At 34.7% G+C, this 19,246-nt stretch overlaps 2 protein-coding genes across 2 annotated transcripts; one reads left to right on the top strand and one right to left on the bottom strand.

Annotated features, from left to right (window-relative positions):
- Positions 1-2,338: 2,338 nt before the first annotated feature.
- LOC132299262 (upstream activation factor subunit spp27-like) lies at positions 2,339-6,127 on the top strand. Its single transcript, XM_059795777.1, has 2 exons — positions 2,339-2,721; positions 5,786-6,127. Exons 1-2 carry the CDS (start codon positions 2,416-2,418, stop codon positions 5,909-5,911), a joined length of 432 nt encoding a protein of 143 aa, XP_059651760.1. The 5' UTR covers positions 2,339-2,415; the 3' UTR covers positions 5,912-6,127.
- A 1,256-nt stretch (positions 6,128-7,383) lies between these two features.
- LOC132299261 (uncharacterized) lies at positions 7,384-16,117 on the bottom strand. The gene is made up of 7 exons (XM_059795776.1): positions 15,845-16,117; positions 15,032-15,204; positions 14,869-14,921; positions 9,996-10,110; positions 9,740-9,862; positions 7,775-7,946; positions 7,384-7,586 (listed from the first exon to the last, which is right to left on the bottom strand). The coding sequence occupies exons 1-7, from the start codon at positions 16,019-16,021 to the stop codon at positions 7,401-7,403; spliced, it is 999 nt and encodes a 332-aa protein (XP_059651759.1). The 5' UTR covers positions 16,022-16,117; the 3' UTR covers positions 7,384-7,400.
- Positions 16,118-19,246: the final 3,129 nt, after the last annotated feature.

The raw sequence follows: 19,246 nt of genomic DNA, 5'->3' as shown, positions 1-19,246 counted from the left end.
TAAAAATTTAATTTGCTTTTCACTTAATTAAATAATAAATCAATACAACATTCGTATTTTTATTGTTTGCAGTTTTTTGTTAATTACATTCCTGAGGTTTCCTCTGTTGACAATCAGAAGAAAATTGACTCACTTTTTAACAATAATACCTTTCAGATTTGGCAAAGTTAACAATCACACTCCTACCACCCAATTGCAATCACACAGAACGATAACGAAAAATCTCCTTTGTTTTTTTGCCTCATCGTAATCAACACCATCATTATGAAACAGTCTCTTCTCGGAACACTGATTTGAGTCGCCCAACTTGCAATTTTCTTCAGTGAGCATTCATCGCTCTTGATCTGCCGCACATCTAATTGCAATCCATTACTACCCAAAAGGAAGCAATCGAACAGTGCCTACTCATCTTGTTCTTCCACTAAGACACTCTTTCTCAAACCTCCTACTTCTCTCTCCTTACAAACAAAAATCTACAAATCTGATATGGGTTTCTGTTGGTGGCGATTTACTGTAGTTTAGGTAGTTTTCAGGAGGTTATACGAGTGCTGGAGAGGGCAATTAAGGTTCTTATCGTGCCAAGTTTATTTGGTTATTGCCTTATTAGTCTACGTTAACATGGTGGTGGTCGTGCCGTCGTGGTGGCCCTGGTGTCAAGGTTGGGGGTAAGGGTGACAAATTAATCGCCAATACAATTCGAACATGACACAAGATAAGAGGGTTTGGGTTGTCTTTAAGTGAGTTCGGATCATAAATAGATTGACACAATTAACGCATTTACTTAAGCGTGTCAAATTAGGGTTGATTGGTTTAACCCGTATAACTCGTTTATGACTCGTTTAACTAAACATGTTATAATCGTGAATACAACCTATGTAATATGTTACTTGTTTAAATCCAATTAATATAAATAGTTGAGTCATTTCATTGTAAACCTTGTCTACACCTTATGATTTTTCTTTTTATTTTAAATACTTGGGTTAATTGTGACAAATTTTTTCTATTATTTATTATTTGATTAAATATTAAATGTCTCGTTTTGATAAACAGATCATTAAACGGGTTAACATGTTTACTCGTTTAATAAACAGGTTGAGCTTAGTGTTGAGGGTTCTTAATACGAATATTAAATGATTCGGGTTTGAGTTTACCTGTTTAGTATGATATCCTTACATCGACACGATACGGTTATTACCCACGAACACGAATTGCCATCCCTAGTTGTACTTGGGGGTGGTGGTGGTGTTCGGAGGTTGAGATGAGAAAGAGGGAAAGACAGAGGAAGAAGAGAGGAGAAAGACGTAATAATTATGAAATGGGCATTTTTGTCATTACATATTTTTATTAAAAAAAAAATAGAACAATGAAAGGCAATTTTGACTTTTCACACTGTTTTAGGGTTGTTTGGCTATAATTCCTGCCATGAGTGGCATTGTTCTAAAATAAACTAACTTTCATCTGGGAGATGTGAATGTAATTAATTCTAATTTTTTTAAAGGACAAAGTGCAAAAAATCCCCTCAACTATGTCTAAATTTGTAAATAACCTTTTTGAACTATATTTTGTACATAAAATCTCATAAACTATCACATTTAGTTACAAAATGTCCCATTGTCTTACTTATTTTTCATTAAACGACCATAATACCATTTCTTATTGAATTACACTAGATATATTTTTTCTTGTTAAAATAAATTTTGAAAAAAATTCATACTAATTTGATGAAATATTCTCCATTAAATTTGTATAAGTTTGCCTTTAATTTTTTTAATTAATTATTTAAATAAAAATATTAAATAGAAAATTTTGAAACAATTTAAGTAATTTCTTAATTTTCATGAATATAAGATATTTTTTATTTATGTAATTTATTAATTTTTCATGAATATTGTTTGAAAAAGAAGGTATTTTTTTATACTATTTTTTTTTAAAGTGAGTTTGAAAGTTTTATTATAATAAGTTAATCATTTTAAAAAATGATAACTATACATTTATTTATTTATTTTTCATTTTTATAATTAATTGATACTAATTATAGAATGAAGGTAAATAATATAATTAATATTCAAATAAGAGAAAATATAATAAAAAATAATTTAATAAGAAATGACAAATTTAATAAAAGATAAAATAATCTGTGATGAGTTTATCTTTAATCGCAACAAATCAATAATTTAAATAATTTCTTAATTTTCATGAATATAAGATTTTTTTTATTTATTTACACTGTGCCCTTTTTAAAATTTTATTTTGAAAACATCTTAACCTAACCAATTAATAACAATCGACAATGACACGACCTTAATCGAGTGCTCAAGCTGTCAAGCAGAGTGCGACTTAGTAGTTGTTATACCATCATCACTCATCGGCTAGGTAGAGAGGGAGAGAGTTTCAAAATCAAACAAAGGGGGTGAAATGTCTTCTAGGGTTTTCAAGGGTTGCAGGGCCCTGTTGGCCGCAGCGAAGGCGGAAACCGCCAAATCCACCGCCGCGAAGAAGGGTACCGCCACGAAGAAGGGTACCGCCGCCGCCAAGGCCACCAAGCCACTTTCATCCTCGCCACGACCACCAAAACAACCTTCAACAGTGGCTCGATCCTCAGGCATTCTGAAGGTGTCTCCTATATCACCAGCCCTCAGCGAATTCCTTGGCGTTCCCGAGAGCTCTCGCACCGACGCCGTCAAGAAGATCTGGGCCTACATCAAACTCCAAGACCTTCAGGTCCTTATATATATGCAAATACACATATATATGACTACATATATAGTATATTGACAGTGTATTCTTGTTTTCTCACTCTTTATATAACTCATGACCTTAGGATTTCACACACATATATATTGGCGGTGTATTCTTGTTTTCCCATCTTTGTATATCTCAAGACCTTAGGGTTTCATTTATTGTTACACACACATATAACTACATAAATGGTAATATTGTGTTGGGTATTGTTGTTTGCTCACTCTTTATATATCTCAAAACCTTATGCTCCCATATATTGTTACACACATATAACTACATATATGGTATATTGTATTGTGTATTCTTGTTTGCTCACTCTTTTTTTATCTCAAGACCTCAGGGTTTCATTTATTGTTACACATATATAACTACATATATGGTATATTGTATTGTTGTATTATTATTTGTTCACTCTTTATATATCTCAAGACCTTAGGTTTCATTTCTTGTTATACATGTATATAACCACATATATAGTATATTGTTGTATTCTTGTTTGCTCACTCTTTACATATCTCAAGACCTTAGGGTTTCATTTATTGTTACACGCACATGTATTATGTATTTGCTCAGTTTTCCTTTCTGTGAATAAAGCTAGTTTCTCCTATGATGGACCACATCAAACTCCACAACCCTCAGGTCTATCTCTATGTATGTACATCATTTCATCTTATTTGCTCATTCTTATCTATCTTAAGACCCTAGGGTTTCGTTTCTCGTAACAGACAAGTGTTATTCAACTCAGTTTTAGTCCTGTAAATATCAGTTAATTTCATGTATGTAAATGGTTGGTTTATGGCTGAGCATCTTACGTACAAGAAACCGAGTGATATTCGCGGAAAGGAAAAATGAGCAAATACATTATACATGTGCGTGTAACAAGAAATGAAACCCTAAGGTCTTGAGGGATATAAAGAATGAGCAACAAGAATACAATAAACTCTATATGTTATATATGTGTTATATATGATGCATATATCACTCTTTTCGTCTTGAAAATATCACTCATCTGTTGTATGTAAATGGCTGGTTGATAGCCTTGCTTTCTTTTTTATGGGTTTCTTAAGGATGATCTCTCCATGTGTGTATTATTTGTGCATACATGTTTGTATTTTAATTTTTATTCGAGAATTCATGCTGCTTGTTCTGGTTTTTACAACAGAGGACTTATATTGCTATTGATTTATTTTTCTCTATTGTTTCTAAATTGTGGTGAGGAAGGAGTTTATTGTGGTATTTTGGGGGTCCTAAGCAGAGTACCAGGCTGTTTTGTATGTGTATTGGTTCTCTGAGACTGGTTTTCTAGGGTAGCAATTCGCTTCCTTGCGGTAGTTATGCACAATGGTGGTTCAATTTAGATTGATGTGAATACTTGTACTAGTTTTCATGGTAACTTGAAACGAGACATATACTTAAAAGAACTAAAATGGAACACAAGGAATGCAAATTCAACAAAGACACGGAGAGCTGGGAAAAGGCTTTGTTGGGTTAAGTTGTAGAAATCATATTGGATATAAGACATAGTTCATAATAGAAGAAGATAATTCATGTAGCCGGCCCTATGTAGAGGCAAGGATGACGATGTTATTAATGCCCACTTTAGGAAATCGAACCAGCATCCATTCCCAAGGTTAACAACTAATTTGCAGCACACATATCTTTAGTTTTGAATCAGATTTCTACTTGAATTTATATAAATATTGATTTAATAATTATAGTCATTAATGGGGCTATTTTAGTGTATTATGACATTTGAGCTTTGGTGACCCAGTGCTTCTTCCTTTTGATTTAGTTTGTAGAGTAACTATCTTACAATGGTGGTTTTAGAAAAGGGTAACCAAAAAGACTGTTGCATGATTAAAAACATTTTTAATGAGTTTTTAGGATGAAGCAGAAGTTGTTACCTTCTTACCCTCAAGAACCAGGGAAAAAATAGAATAATTGCTGGTTTACTGGGGTGAGGCTGTTTGTTCTTGTCTGATTCATTTCTTATGAGGCAAAGTATTTGTTAATGTGAGAATAGGAATGTTGAATACAGAATTGTGTGAAGAAGGCCGAAAGCAATAGTCTCTGCTGCATTTCTGTTTCTAATTTTCTCTACCTTCATGTCATTCCTGAATTTCATTCTAATAGTAAATTTGTTGTCAATTCCTAATCTGGATTTTGATTAATATCTCGGGTTGCTATTTCCATCCATAATTCTTAAAAGCTTAAGATTTCTGCCTCCAAACCATTCCTTTCTGTCTGACACTGCCATGGACTGGATTCTGGCAATTTCCCCAGATTGTTTATCCTTACCTGAGGGCACTCTTTAAGTCTTACCACTCTATGCCACCCCACTGTTTCAATTTGGGTTACACTTGTGTGCCAATCTTCCATCCGACCTAAAAGTGAGCCTTGGTCATACTTTTTGATAGTAGCATGAATCCTCTACAAGAACATTCATATAGTGGAAATAGTTGACCTAATGATTGAGTCAACTCTTTAAAGTTTTATGAAAAGGTTGTTGCATGAGTGTTAATTCCAGATCCCTGATTTCTCAAGAAGAGGAATTTATATAAGTAGGCCAACCATCCTTAATTGTTGGAACATGTAGAAAAATCACCTATAAGATATAGAACTGGTACATGAGAAAGAGAATGTAAAGTATTCTCCTACACTTGAATGATTCTCTGCGAAGAAATTTTGTCAAGCTATGCTTGTTTTTTAGTGGAGTCTGTTCATTCATAATGTGAGGTGTAAGCCTTTGTTTATATTTTGATACATGCATGTGTGGCACACAACATGGGACATACATGTAGATGCATTTTATTCCTTTTGTTGTGGTTGTGGTTGTGCTGGCTGGCATTATATCTTCTTTTACTTCCTCTGATGTTTTTATGTACTTGATTTGTTCCATTGGATTTTGATTACATTGGCTGTTGACTTAGGCTCATGGGCATCGCGTTGAACCTTTATTTAATATTATATATAGATATTGATTTTCATGCTGCTATTGAAAAGCTTTGTTTGGGGTAGTTAACTGTGTGCGTTTTTCATGCAGGACCCCGTGGATAGGAAGGTGATTTGTTGTGATACCAAGCTGAAGACGGTGTTTGATGGGAAGGACAGAGTTGGCTTCCTGGAGATTGGAAAGTTGCTGACCCAACATTTTGTGAAGACTGGTTGACTGCTTCTGATGTTTGTTTAGAATTCATTGAGCAAGCTCTCGTTAACCTTTGAATTGTTGATGTTGCTTTTGGTTAGAAGTGAACTCTTGGGTCTGGTTTCTAACTCGGAAGATCTTATTAGCTGGGACACCTTGTAGAAATGGGTAGATATGTAGATTGAAAAACCTCTTCTGTGTTTCTGGTATTGGTCTCTTATCATTTTCATTCATTTTTTAGCTCGTAGCAGCACTAACTGAGGTGTGGGTATACAATGTGGAAAATATCTTTCAGAAATTTTTTTCCAAACTTTTGACGTTGGAAATTTTTTTTCTGTGATTTTCTTTTTGGGCCTTTTCTTCTTTGCTTTTTTTAAAATTGCACTAGAAAATTTGTTGAAACTTAAGAAAAAAAAACAAATTATATTACAGCCGATGGACTCAAAAAAATATTTTACTTTCGTTCTCATTTTTCCAACAAGTTATATTAATGCAGCCAAACATCAATTCATGGGTGAAATTAAAATCCCTGGAACTATATTGTACGAGTATGGTATTTTCTTTCTCTGCAATTGACATAACTCTTCGCCCTGACCAGTGTTCTACCTGAGTAGAGATCATCTAACTCGTCATACAGCCACAATCTACCAGATTTTCAGTTGATGATCACTAATTTGACAGTGAGATGTTTACGAGTAAATCAAATTATGACAATTTCTCTTTTTTTACCTATGATGTTTCGACTACCATTAACTTGTAAAAGTCCAGGAGATGAATATCCAGCCGTTATTATTATTAATTTTTTCTTCTCATTTCAACTTCCTGAAAGTCACCAAAGAAAGCTTACTAATTTTCAATGCACATCCAGATTTTTTTCTTTTTCTTTTTGGGCAAGTATTGTCATCAAAAAAAAAATTGCAATAATACTTTCAATTACACGCTATCAAAGGAAATATTTAGAATACCAAGAAGTTTAATCAATACAATTACAATTCAAAAGAAAATTTGGATCTCCTCGTCCAATGATTTTTGGATTGTTCATCGCGTTTTACAGGTGTTCACACAGATTCAAACACAATAGCACAAGGAAAAATAAACACCATCCGCATTTGAGGAGAGACTAAACATAAAACAGTTGGGACTTTAAGATGCTGAACCAGATTTATTTGCTCAGAAGTTACCGAAGATGAATCCGATGTCCACAAATGAGATATGCCAAAGTTTCTCGAGAAATAGCTCTGATCTTTTTATCTAAGTTCCACGGAGAAACAAGAATGAGACAAAGAAAGAATAATAGAAAAGACATAATTTTTAAAAGAGAGGTTTCAGAAAACTTGAACAGTTGAACATCTAAAAGAGCGGTTTCAGAAAACTTGAACAGTTGAACATTTCACTGATTGGACTAAATGACTTAATTAGATATCGGATTTATAATGTTGTATAATGTGAATTATATTGACAACAAATGAAATAATTCATTCCTCTTCTCTTTTGGGTACCTTATATGTACTTCTTAGTTGAGGAGGTGGTGTATCCATTGCTCTACAACAGCGGGTGAGCCATACCATGGTCTTAATGCATCATCTGAACCAACCGGTGAATGGTATACTCCGTCCAAACTTATGTTCAGTGCACCGTCCAGGTGGGCGGATACTTCTGGCACAACTCCATCACCCCATACGTCTGCCTGCCCACAAACCTGACATATAATACAAAATTAGGACACCAAGCAGCCGTGGAATATGGTCCCAGCTTAGCCAAGAAGATAAAGACAACCCAATTAGAAGTACGTAAAAAAAAAAAAAAAAAATTCTTGAATAATATTACACTTTTCAATTATTTCCCCTTTCTGTTTAGCGTAGGCAAAAGAACCAACAGAACATTTACCTGCTTGTAGCCCTGACCGACAAAACGAGCACGGAAGTTGGTGGCAGTTGATGTAGTTGAGTTCATATCATTTACAATAGCAACCTCAGGGATTAGTTGGTTACCATCAGTTAAAACTGCAGAACTAGAATTTTCATTTGAATTTCCCAAGAAGCGATCCCCTCGTATGTACCTGGAAATTGCTGCATCCATTGAGATTCCACATTTTGCCAGGCTTATAAAGCATCGGATGAAATTGATTCGATTAAGTAGTAGGCTATAGAGCCAAAGATTTCACATTAGTTCATTATATTATGTTTGTTTAGTATTTACTCCGTATTTTATGTACCTGATGCTACTTAAAGGTGAAAGACTTTGTCAGCTAAAAGTGTGCTTTCCTTGCTGTGTCTCTATGGCATCATGTTAACCATGTGTCTAGGAATTTCTTGATTTAGCAAGTTTTCTTCAATATTTGAACAATAGCTATTTGAGCATTCATTTTGTGCGTATGCATTAACTGTCCTATGTGTCTCATGAGTCTAATTGCCTGATCGGCTATATGCTCTGCCCAATCAATAAAGAAGCACTATGACAAAGTGGTGATGTATACCTAAAACAAATAAAACTTCTGAAATGTCATAATCTAAAATTACAATACAACAGATAAACAAAAAAAATTAAATGCTAGAATCAGGTTAAAGTTAGAGCATCCTTGCATCCATTTACCCAAGGTGAGTTTGGCTAGTTTGGGTTAAATTGTGCCAACTCTAAGGTTGACAAATATTAACAAAGAATTCATCTTTGGAAAAAAAAAAAAAAATTCATGTGCTATCGTTGCACATCACTTGGCAGGTTCTGCTCTTGGGAAGAAAAATGATCAGAAAATTAACAATGAATGCTAGCCAAGACACAGTATACATGAAATAGCATGATTTTTATTATATTTAGAAATGGTGGCGGATTAAATGTAATATAAAGCTGTGAGGCAATTTCTACTCCATGAAGAAAACCTAGTAAGAGCCTAAGAGGTGACGTATACCTAAAACAAATAAAGCTTCTGAAATATTATAATTGAAATTAATACTACAACAGAAAAACAACTAAGAGTCATATATAATATAATCGGGTTAAAGTTAGAGCCTCCTTGCATCCATTTACCCAAGGTGAGTTTGGCTAGTTTTGGTTAAATTGTGCCAACTCTAATGCTCCGTTTGGTAGGAAAGAAGAAAATTGGATGGAAGGGAGAGAAGAAGAGATGAATGATACATCCTTGGGGAAAAGATTACGTCATTCCCTCTTTTTGTTTGGTTAGATGGAAGAGAATAGAATGAGATAATACCTTATTTTGTTTGTTAGGGGAGAAGAGAAGAGAGAGTGTTAATTATAAGGTAAGTTTTGTAATTTAAAAATTTATAATAGCCTTGCCTTTTTTTCCTTCATGTCTTCCGTCCATATTTAGAGGGATGAAAATTTGTGATGGAGGAGGATGACTCATCCATCCTATTTTCTCTTCTCTCGTTGCCTCCTCTCTACCAAACGAAGGAAGTTTGTTTTTTCCTTCCTAGCTTCCCTCCACCCCTCTTTCTTAATTCCTACCAAACGGAGCATAAGGTTGACAAATATTAACAAAGCGTTCATCTTTGATCAAAAAAATTCATATGCTATCATGGCATATCACTAGGCAGGTTATGCTCTTGGGAAGAAAAATGATCAGAAAATTAATAATGAATGCTAGCCAAGATACAGTAAACATGGAATAGCATGATTTTTTTATTAAATTTAGAAATAGTGGCGGACTAAATGTAATATAAAGCTGAGGCAATTTCTACTTCATGAAGAAAACCTAATAAGAGTATATCATTTAACTTACCTAAAAATAATTTGCACTTATCAGTAGAAGTTTTTCATAAAGTAGTTTAGTGGAAGAATGAGAAACACGATTTTAGGAGTAAGAACAAGAAAATAGGATTTGACTTTTGAGTTTACCTCCCTGCAATACATACATATCTCAATTCTGGAGTATAAACAGCTTTTGCGCAGTTGTTCTCCACATAATACAAGAGGCCCCTTGTTTGATCAATGACTCCAGGCGAACCTTTCGGAGGTGGCCTGAAAGGAAAAACATCTATTTATAAAATGTAATTCAAATTAGGCTCTTAAGCTAAACAGCTGTCAACAATTTAATCAGACAAAAGCAAGGGGATCAATAGCAAGAACATGCACTAATAAAATTGATACATACAGGTGAGGGGTTCCTAAAGTCAGTAACAAAGAAATATGGGAAAACCCAAATTCTTCCATGTATACACGTGCAAGCCATCCTCCAGCTGAGTGTCCAATTAATGAAAAAGTCCCACCTACAATAAAATATGCATGATTATTGGACCGTCTAACATGCCCTTATTACACAAAGGACAATTCTATTCAAAATCAGTATGTAGATTCAAAATGATTACAGCTGTGGATTTATTTATTTTTGGTAAGTAAGCACACCATCCAACCTACTATTGTCCCATTGGGAACTTGAAACCCTCAACTTCCCATATGGGAGGAGATATACCACTTGAGCTAGAGCCTTGGTGGTGAGTCATGCAACTTCTGCACATGAAACTGTGTCATTTTCAATTTCTTTTTATAAAAAATAATATATATTAAAAATAAATAAATAAGTCAACAGTGTACAGCTTAAGAATTTCTTTTAGTAAGTTCTCTTGCAAATACATTATGGATTCCTTGCACTTCTAAAGTAGTCATTTGCTACTTTTGAAAGAATTACTTCATCAGTGATGTCAAAGCAAAGCGTACATATGGATGGGTTTGGCGGTTAAATGAACAATCACCAAGCGAATTGAAGATCAAACTCTAGTTGCCAGTGAAAGCATGTCTCCTTTATTTAACGTCATGAAGGAGGACTAGACCCATGATTACTCCACTAATTACCAGATGCTTGCCATCTAAAACAACCATTGGAAGCCATTCCTCCTTCCAAACACAACCTGTCTTACTAACTAGAATCAAGACGAGCTCAAGAATTTTAATTGTATCGTCAAATAAAACAGTAGAAACCGCATGAATTGAAACTTGAAATAGTACTATAAACAAGAAAATTAACTCTATTTGATCCTTTATCACTCAAGCATACAGAATTAGCCATCTCTCTGTCATTATTTTACTCCAGTGACAGAAACAGACAGAAAAAACATATAAAGGGAAATTGCACAAACCTGTGTAAATCAGATTGGTAAAGTTAGTGTATAAAGGAAAATGATAGAATGATGGTGGACCTGAGGTAGCTAGGACCACAGAGGTTTTATATCATTTGTCTTACAACTTCAGATTGGAGTTGAGATCAGTAACAGAAGATTAATAAAGTCCTCAACTGCCAAGATTCACAAGACCACTCTCAAATGACGAGCAAGAAACCGTCACAGTATTATTGAAGGTGCTCGAATAGATTTTGTGGAATCGCAATTTGGGATGACACAGTTGTCAGGGCTAGATTTATACTCTAATTAAAAAGAATAATAGAATATTGCTTGTGTTAAGACAAAAAAGCTGAATGACCACAATAAAAAGAAGAGAATACACTGCCTATTGATAGAAAACAGGATCTACTTTGCCATTAATTCCTAGCTCACTGCTGAACCATCTCCAATCAAAAGCATAACAGAATTTGGAGAAGGGCAGGAAAATGGCCAAGGCTATTCTCTTGGTTAATATGCAAAATGAGCTAACACTACTTTTAGAAATTGTGAGAAAACCAATGGTACTCTGGTAAAACTCAATGAAAAGTACAGTGGTAGATTTCAAAACTCACAACACTAAGAACAGTTAAAGTTTGAGCATAGCTGGGGATGCCAATTCATATTAAACACAAAAGAAACATGATGGTATTGGCTGAATTTCTCAAATGACTTATCCATAAAAAGTAATCCATTACAATAATAGAAGTAAAATTTTTAATGGCAAAAAATAACACTATTCCTTTAAAGAAATTCAAGAAGGCACAAGACAGAATCATCAGAGGAAAGAAGAGCAAAGCAAATGGATGGCTAGAAAGACTTGCTTTTATGCACAAGCATGAACATTACAAAACTCAATGCCCAAAACTGAAGGAAAAAACAAAAGTAGAGTTAGATTGCATCAACTGTGTCAGAGACCATGATTATTGGAGCAACAATGAATGACTAGTGCACGCCGAAGCATACAGAGATTTAATTCAAAAATCACTTTCCTAGAGATGGATGGCATTGACTGGGCTTGAGAGAATTTTATCACTTGAAGAGGGAAATGATTCCTATTTTGATGTGCTATAGATAGGTGGTGATAAATTCCATTCATCATGATGGTAAATCTCTGTACTGAGAAACGTGTTAGATTTTAAAAAATATGAAATATCTATATCTATTAATAGAAAATATTAGGGCAAATTTCTTAAAACCCCGGCTACTTTCATTTTTTGATCACAAAACCCCAACCTGTTTCTAAAAACCCCTATACTTTTTGAAAGTGTTCACATTGCCCCAATATTCGTATCCGACCCGTTAATTAGGTTGTGAAATGACAAATTTGACCTTACCATTTAATATTAAATTAAAAACTGAATATTATTTTTTAAAATTACAAAAATACCCTTCAAGTCTTCTTCTTCTTCACCCCTTCTCTCTCTCTAAAACAGACCATCTACCTGTCAATGAACTACTAACCACGCCCGAAACCCTCTCCAATTCTTCAATCTGGGGCCGAATCTTGTGAGACACTGATTCGATGAAGCTATTCGACTACACATCATTCCACGTAGCGAATTAAGCAAATCTAAACACAATGACTCGAAATCACAACGAAAAGTGTAATTAGGTTTGGAAAAATTTCACCTTCTGAAGATCATCGCTGAGAGATAGAAGAGAATCCAATGTTCCAACTCGGCGATTTGGGATATTAAACTGCAAAATTAATGATTTCAAATTAGATCTCATGTGTATATATATATATATATATATATATATATATATATACATGAGTGCCTATATTTATGTGCGTGTGTGTTGCTATCAGTACCCTGTAGAGAGAAGTGTCGAAGGAATGCTTGGAGATGGATTCTCACAAGCGACTCCAAAGAAGAGAATCGGAATGAGAGTTTTGAACGGGAAGAGAGACCACCCAATATCGTGTCGCCATTGTTGGCTCGTCGCAGAGCTCCGAAGATGGGTATGTGAAACAATTATTCTCTCTCTAATAAATACCCAGTTCTAGAGAGAGAATAAATCTTGAATGTTCACCGAAGTTGTTCATGGAGGTCGCCGATCATGGGTCCTTTGAATTTTTAGTTGAAACGAACACACAGAGTACTAGTTAAACCGCCGTCGCCACTAGAAAAGGGTTCACTTGCGATCCTTTTTGCAACAATCCCTAATTCACCACTGTAGAGACCACCACGCACAATTTTTTCTATCGACTTCAACATTTTCCCGATGAACAAATCGTGATAAGGGTATCTCAACACTCTGCTTCTTATCATCCGAAGTTTCAATCTTTATCAAATTCAAACCCGAAAATTGGGATTCTAACCTAGACACCAATTCACTAAGGTTTTTCACCAGCTCTTCGAGCTTCTCCAGCTAAATTTGGTGATGAATTAATACACTTGATTCATCAGAATTAGGTTCGTGATTAGTAGTAGTACTGTGTTCGTGTTCAGTTACAACAGAGAGTGCAAAAACCCTAGAACTACGGGGAAAAGCAAAGAAAAGAAGCAAATAGAGTGCGAAAAACTTGCCTTTGTGAGCGCTTGCCATTGAAGAAGCTGTGAGGGTTTGGGTCTCGAGTTGTTCGACCATCGTTGAAGTTTGATTAGTCACAGATCACTTTTCTTTGGGGATTTTGATCTTGTTTGAAGACGTAGTGTATGAGTGGACTGATCAGGATCGAATTGAAGAGCCCATTTTGCAGAGATTTGGTGGAATTTGTGAAAGCATTTAAGGGTGGCCTATGCTTACTATTTAAGGGTGTTTTTGTAATTTAATAAAAAAAAATTTATTTTTTAATTTAATATTAAATGGTAAGGTCAAATTTTTCATTTCACAGCCCAATTAACGGATCGGATACGGATATTGGGGCAATGTGAACATTTTTTAAAAGTATAGGGGTTTTTAGAAACAGGTTGGGGTTTGATGATCAAAAAATGAAAGTAGCGGGGGTTTTATGAAATTTGCCCAAAATATTATTGAATATCTATAAATATTTACAACTAAACCATATGTGATGATTACCATTGATTTTTGGAAACAATTAACGGGAATTGTAAGAAAAATTCGTGTATTATTAATCAAGAAAAATGCTTCAAGACTCCAAAAAAAGGAAATAAAAAATAAAATAAATAAAATTGACAGAAGCATGCTTCTTGTAAATTTCTGACATTTTTCAAGAGTTGACTAAATGTACTCAATGAATTTTCCTAGAGTTTGCAAGAATTTAACCAACATTTTTATGAAATTTCCCTGACAATTGCTTAAAAGTTTAGTCCCAACAAGTTTCCCGACAACTATGTGAGACACCCAGAGGTTTACTTGCCATCAAACTTCTCCATAATTTAATGTCAAGGATACGTTAGATTGACAATCCAACAACAAAATATTTATCCAACATCTGACTTTTCAAACTGACATAAAACCTCACCTCGCACAATGGCAAGGGCTTTAGAAAGACAAACAAATAACTCATTCTAGATGACGAGGCTCGTTAGAAAGTTCTGGGTTTTAGAGTATATGACATGTTTGAACTCTCAATAACACTCTTCTAGTGAGTTTCAGTCTACTACACATAAGCAACTAAAAAAATAGTATAAGAATGGATTTCTTCAGTTTGTAGGAGACAAAGAAAAAGGCAATGGCATTCATAACCTCTGACATACAGATTACAAGCAATACAAAAAAATCAGAACAAACACAAGTCAATCAAATTACAATGTTTATTTAGGCTCTTTCAGCAGAAAAGTCTGAAAATCAACAACCATAACTTCCATCAAGATCAAATGATATTTCCAATATATCAATAGGTTAAAAAGAAATAAGGTCAAATGATATTTCCAATATATCAATAGGTTAAAAAGAAATAACCTTGAGCAAGTTCTTTGGCCTCAAAAACAGCCTCATCAATCCTTTTCAAATACCTGCTCAAAATCTATTAGCCTAACAATGATAACACAATTTATATTGTCAAGTTATAATAAATTATAAAGGCTATACATTACCATATGCAAAGAGGAGGCAGAAAGAGTACCAATCAAGAACCGGGCGAGGACGGAGAGTGCCACGCCAGTAATTGGGGTCTACCAAACCAGCAGCATTCCTCAGCCAATCAAATCTTGAAACTTTTGCAACCACTGTTGGCACACCATACTCTCTTAAGCTATATTCTAACTTCTGATAATCACCTGTATTGTTCCCTAAACCCTGAAACAAAAATGCCCAATTGCCCATCAACACATTGTCACAAATTCATCACTTACAACTGTATACAAATACAGTTCCAATGCTTTAAAAAACCTATAAAGTTGTAATTGTTTTGCTCTAATTTGCATAATATTGACACAATTAGTAACAACCCTATATTCTAACTTCTGATAATCACCTTATCGTTCCCTAAACCCTGAAACAAAAATGCCCATCAATAGTGTTACAAATTCATGACTTACAACTGTATATAAAGTAGTAGTTTTCTTGCTCTAATTTGCATAATACTGACATAATTAGTAACAACCCACTTCTGGGTATGAAGTATTAAGTGTACTTAGGTCTCCTACTGATAAAATTGCTTAATAAACATACAGAAACAGTGAGATTTTCCCCACTACATGGGGTTAAGGGTTAGTCCAGTGCTCTCGCTATTACGGGGTCGGGAGGGTCAAATGTACACAAGCTGACCTCCAAACGGAGATTATTTCTGGAATCGAACCCTGACCTACAGGTAACAACGGAGCAATCTTACATTTGCATCACTTTTCCCCATCGCATATATAGAGAGAGACATTACATATATATATATATCAGAGAGAGAGAGACAGAAATGAATGAAATTAGAGAAATGCTTAGCTGGAAGAATAATGGCGGGACGATAGTTGTAGGGAGTGGGTTGAGAAGATGATGGGTGTTGTTGAGTTAATGCAGAGCAGCGGCAGGTGAGTGGTGCGAATGATGAGGGAAGTGTTGGTGGTTTTGTTGGTGGTGGTGACGGCGGAAACAGTGGTGCCAACGCCGAAGATACAGCCATCCCCCCACTGGCTAGGGACAACCAGAGCAGTCCTGTGGTAAGTGGTGACGGCTGTTGCTCTTGAAATTGGGATGGCAACGTGGCTACCCGCAAAATCAGACCTTTAAGACAATGGTCGTCCAATAAAATCCACACTAAAAGACGTTTATTGATTTTACATCAAAAGACAAAAATTAAGAAATGTTTTATTTTTTTTTGTAAAAATAATAATAATAAAGAAATACCCAATCGGCTATGCAAATTTAAAATAATTGTTTGGCTCAAAATGTGTTTGATGTGTTCAATTCATTTATAATTCTCTTGCACAGTCTTTGCATTTTCTAATTTAGTTACTGTGGAGAACAGACCTTTCAAAAAAAAAAAATAATAATAATAATAAAAATAAGGATAAATTGCACTGACATCCCAGATTTGCCTAAAAACAGGTAAATACAACTTAAGTTATTTTTGTATCAGAGCATATTACCACACTGGGCGAGTTACAGGTGCACAATCTCATGTCGCTATTCCTGCATCCAGAGGGGAGTACGGGGAGTACGTTCGATAGAATAATTTCTTAGATGTATTACCGCATCCCCAAGGGTTAGAACCACTTTTTACAGGTCAGTGGAATCTTTATGCGCAAAACCTTGGGTGAGGAAAATATGAAGTGTTTATATGTGGTAGTGTTATCTTCAATTGATACTAGGCCTTTGGGTAATACGATGTTGATTGACTCTATTTCGGAGGATAAGTGGCAAAAAATCTGTGAATTATTATTATTATTACTAATATTAGAAATGAAGTGAATTGTAGTTTTACTTCTTTTAACAATTTTTTCTTGATTTGTTTTATTATTGTAAATGTATTTATTAATAATTTTGTTGGTTAATGATGCAAGAAAAAGTTGTGTATTGATTATGGGAATATTAATGATACATAGAAAGATATCCATGGATATCTTTTCAATGAATTTTTTTATAAAATAATCTAATTTACAGAGTAATGGAACATTTCTTTTTTTTAACATTTGTCAAAAATATATATTTTAATTATCTCATAAAATGACCAAACTATCATCTTTTTATTTTTCTCTTTTCAACTCTATTTTTGCCAAACACATATTTTCGTCTCACTCTTTCAACTCTCTCATCTCGATGGCGGAGGCGAAGGTTGTGGGTAAAGATGCGGTGGTCGAGTGATAGTCGCAAAGGTCATGGATCGGAATAAATAAATAAATAAATTATAAACATAAATTTTTTTCATTGAAATTTTCAAACATGTACCATAACGGTGATTCTAAATTCTTCATTAAAGTTTATTAAAATGGAAGAATGATGATTGGAATGGGGTGGGTGTTAATGAGTAATGTTGGACAAATTTTGATATAGTTTCCACGATGAATTTAAAAAAGCTCAAAACCCTTTTTCCATAAATTTTAACATACAGAGAATAATGGAATCAAACTCAAATACTTTTGAGTTGTGATTTGACTGCTAAATATACATACACATCCATTCCCAGATTAAAAATTACATTAGGAAATAATAAATTCATTAAAGATATAGATAATTAAATTTTTATAAAAACTAATAGTAGGATCTTAACAATTAGATCTAAGCTTGGGAATGATAAAGCCAAAAGAGATAATGCCCAAAACATATAGTTAATTAAGATTGCAATGCTCCTGACAACTAAATATAGCAAGGAAAAAAGAAAAAAAAGACGGCAAATGGTGCTTAAACTGTAGTGGAGAATTGAGCAGCTAAACTTAGCCATGTCTTGGTTTCAGCAGGCTTGGAAGGAGCAGCAGACAAATTGCTTGTCTGGTATGGCGCTCGAGCCATAATACTGTAAAAAAACCAACACAGAAATAACAAGATCAATTTATGATCAATTTCGCCGCCACCACCCAACCACTGCATATTCACCCATGACTTTCGCCGCCACCATACCACCTCATCTTCTCCCACAACCTTCGTAGAGGGTTGAAAGAGAGAGACAATAATCTGTGTTTGGTAAAAATAGGATTGAAAAGAGAAAGATAAGGAAATGGTAGTTTGGTTATTTTATGAGAGAATTAAAATATATCTTAGGGTATATTAGACATTTCATGTCAATTAAAGCTATGTTTGGCTTCTTTTTTATAAAATGGGGTGTCATTGTTTAAGCTTACAAATTTGAGAGTGTCGCTGTAATTTATCCATTTTTTTTTTTAAGGCACTTTCTTGTCTCAATCTACGAACAATTTATTAAAGGGCTAAAATCATAAAAATTTCAATACTTTTTATTTTTTATCATAAAATCCTAATATGTTTTTAAAAATCCTTACACTATTACAAAGTTATAGCATGGCCCCAATGTTCCTATTTGACCCGTCAAATAGGTTATGAAATCTCAAATTTAATTTTACTATTTAATGTTAAATTAAAAAATATAATTATTATTTGTTAAATTACAAAAATCCGCCCTTTTTCTTCCTCTCTCTTCACCACCTCTGAAATACCTCCTATTTATATATAATTATACATACACACACCTATAATTGGTACAAATGTCTGTATATAATACACACACACATATTTGTATGTCATATGAAAATTCATATCCAACCAAGAAATTACACTAGCATAATGAACAAACGAAATGATGGGCGAGCATTTCTGATTTCTAAACCATCATGTCTTCATTCCCTGACTCGTTCGACCAACCCGGTGCCGACTCACGACCCGCTGCTTCGACTCGACCGCTCACTGTACCACTTGTAGTACAATCCTCGCATCGCTTCCTAGCGTTTCGACTCGTTCTCTAACCTCGCCGACTCGGAGTTTGTTAAGGACTCGATCGTCGATGACTCATCGATCAATGACGTGTTCGCCTCGCAGATGATACCAGAGACTCCGTCTCCACCGCCGATCAATGTCTTTGGCGGTGGACACTCACCCTATTCGCCGGAATTCTCCTCATTGTCGCCGAAAGCGAATGGAACACCTTTCGACAGTGGTTTTGTGGGGTCTAATGGGCCCATTTTACCCCCTCTGGCAAAGATGGAGCCTGAGGACGGTTTCGCTTGCTGGAATTCTCCTCATATTTGTATGTGCATATTTGATTGGGAAAGGCCAGTTGTAGAGCTTGCGATCCGATGTACTTGTAGACGATGACAGTGAAGCTGAGGAAGATCCAAATGGCAATGTAGGTGTAGGAGAGCAAGATCTTCTTGATTATGCCGTCGGCGCCCATTTTCAT

This window comes from Cornus florida, unplaced genomic scaffold, assembly GCF_030987335.1.
Source record: "Cornus florida cultivar Cherokee Brave unplaced genomic scaffold, ASM3098733v1 CherokeeBrave_3.0.0_Hap2_Chr03, whole genome shotgun sequence".
Taxonomy (NCBI): domain Eukaryota; kingdom Viridiplantae; phylum Streptophyta; class Magnoliopsida; order Cornales; family Cornaceae; genus Cornus; species Cornus florida.
The sequence above is the reverse complement of the archived record's forward strand: the minus strand, read 5'-3'. Positions and strand labels throughout refer to the sequence as shown.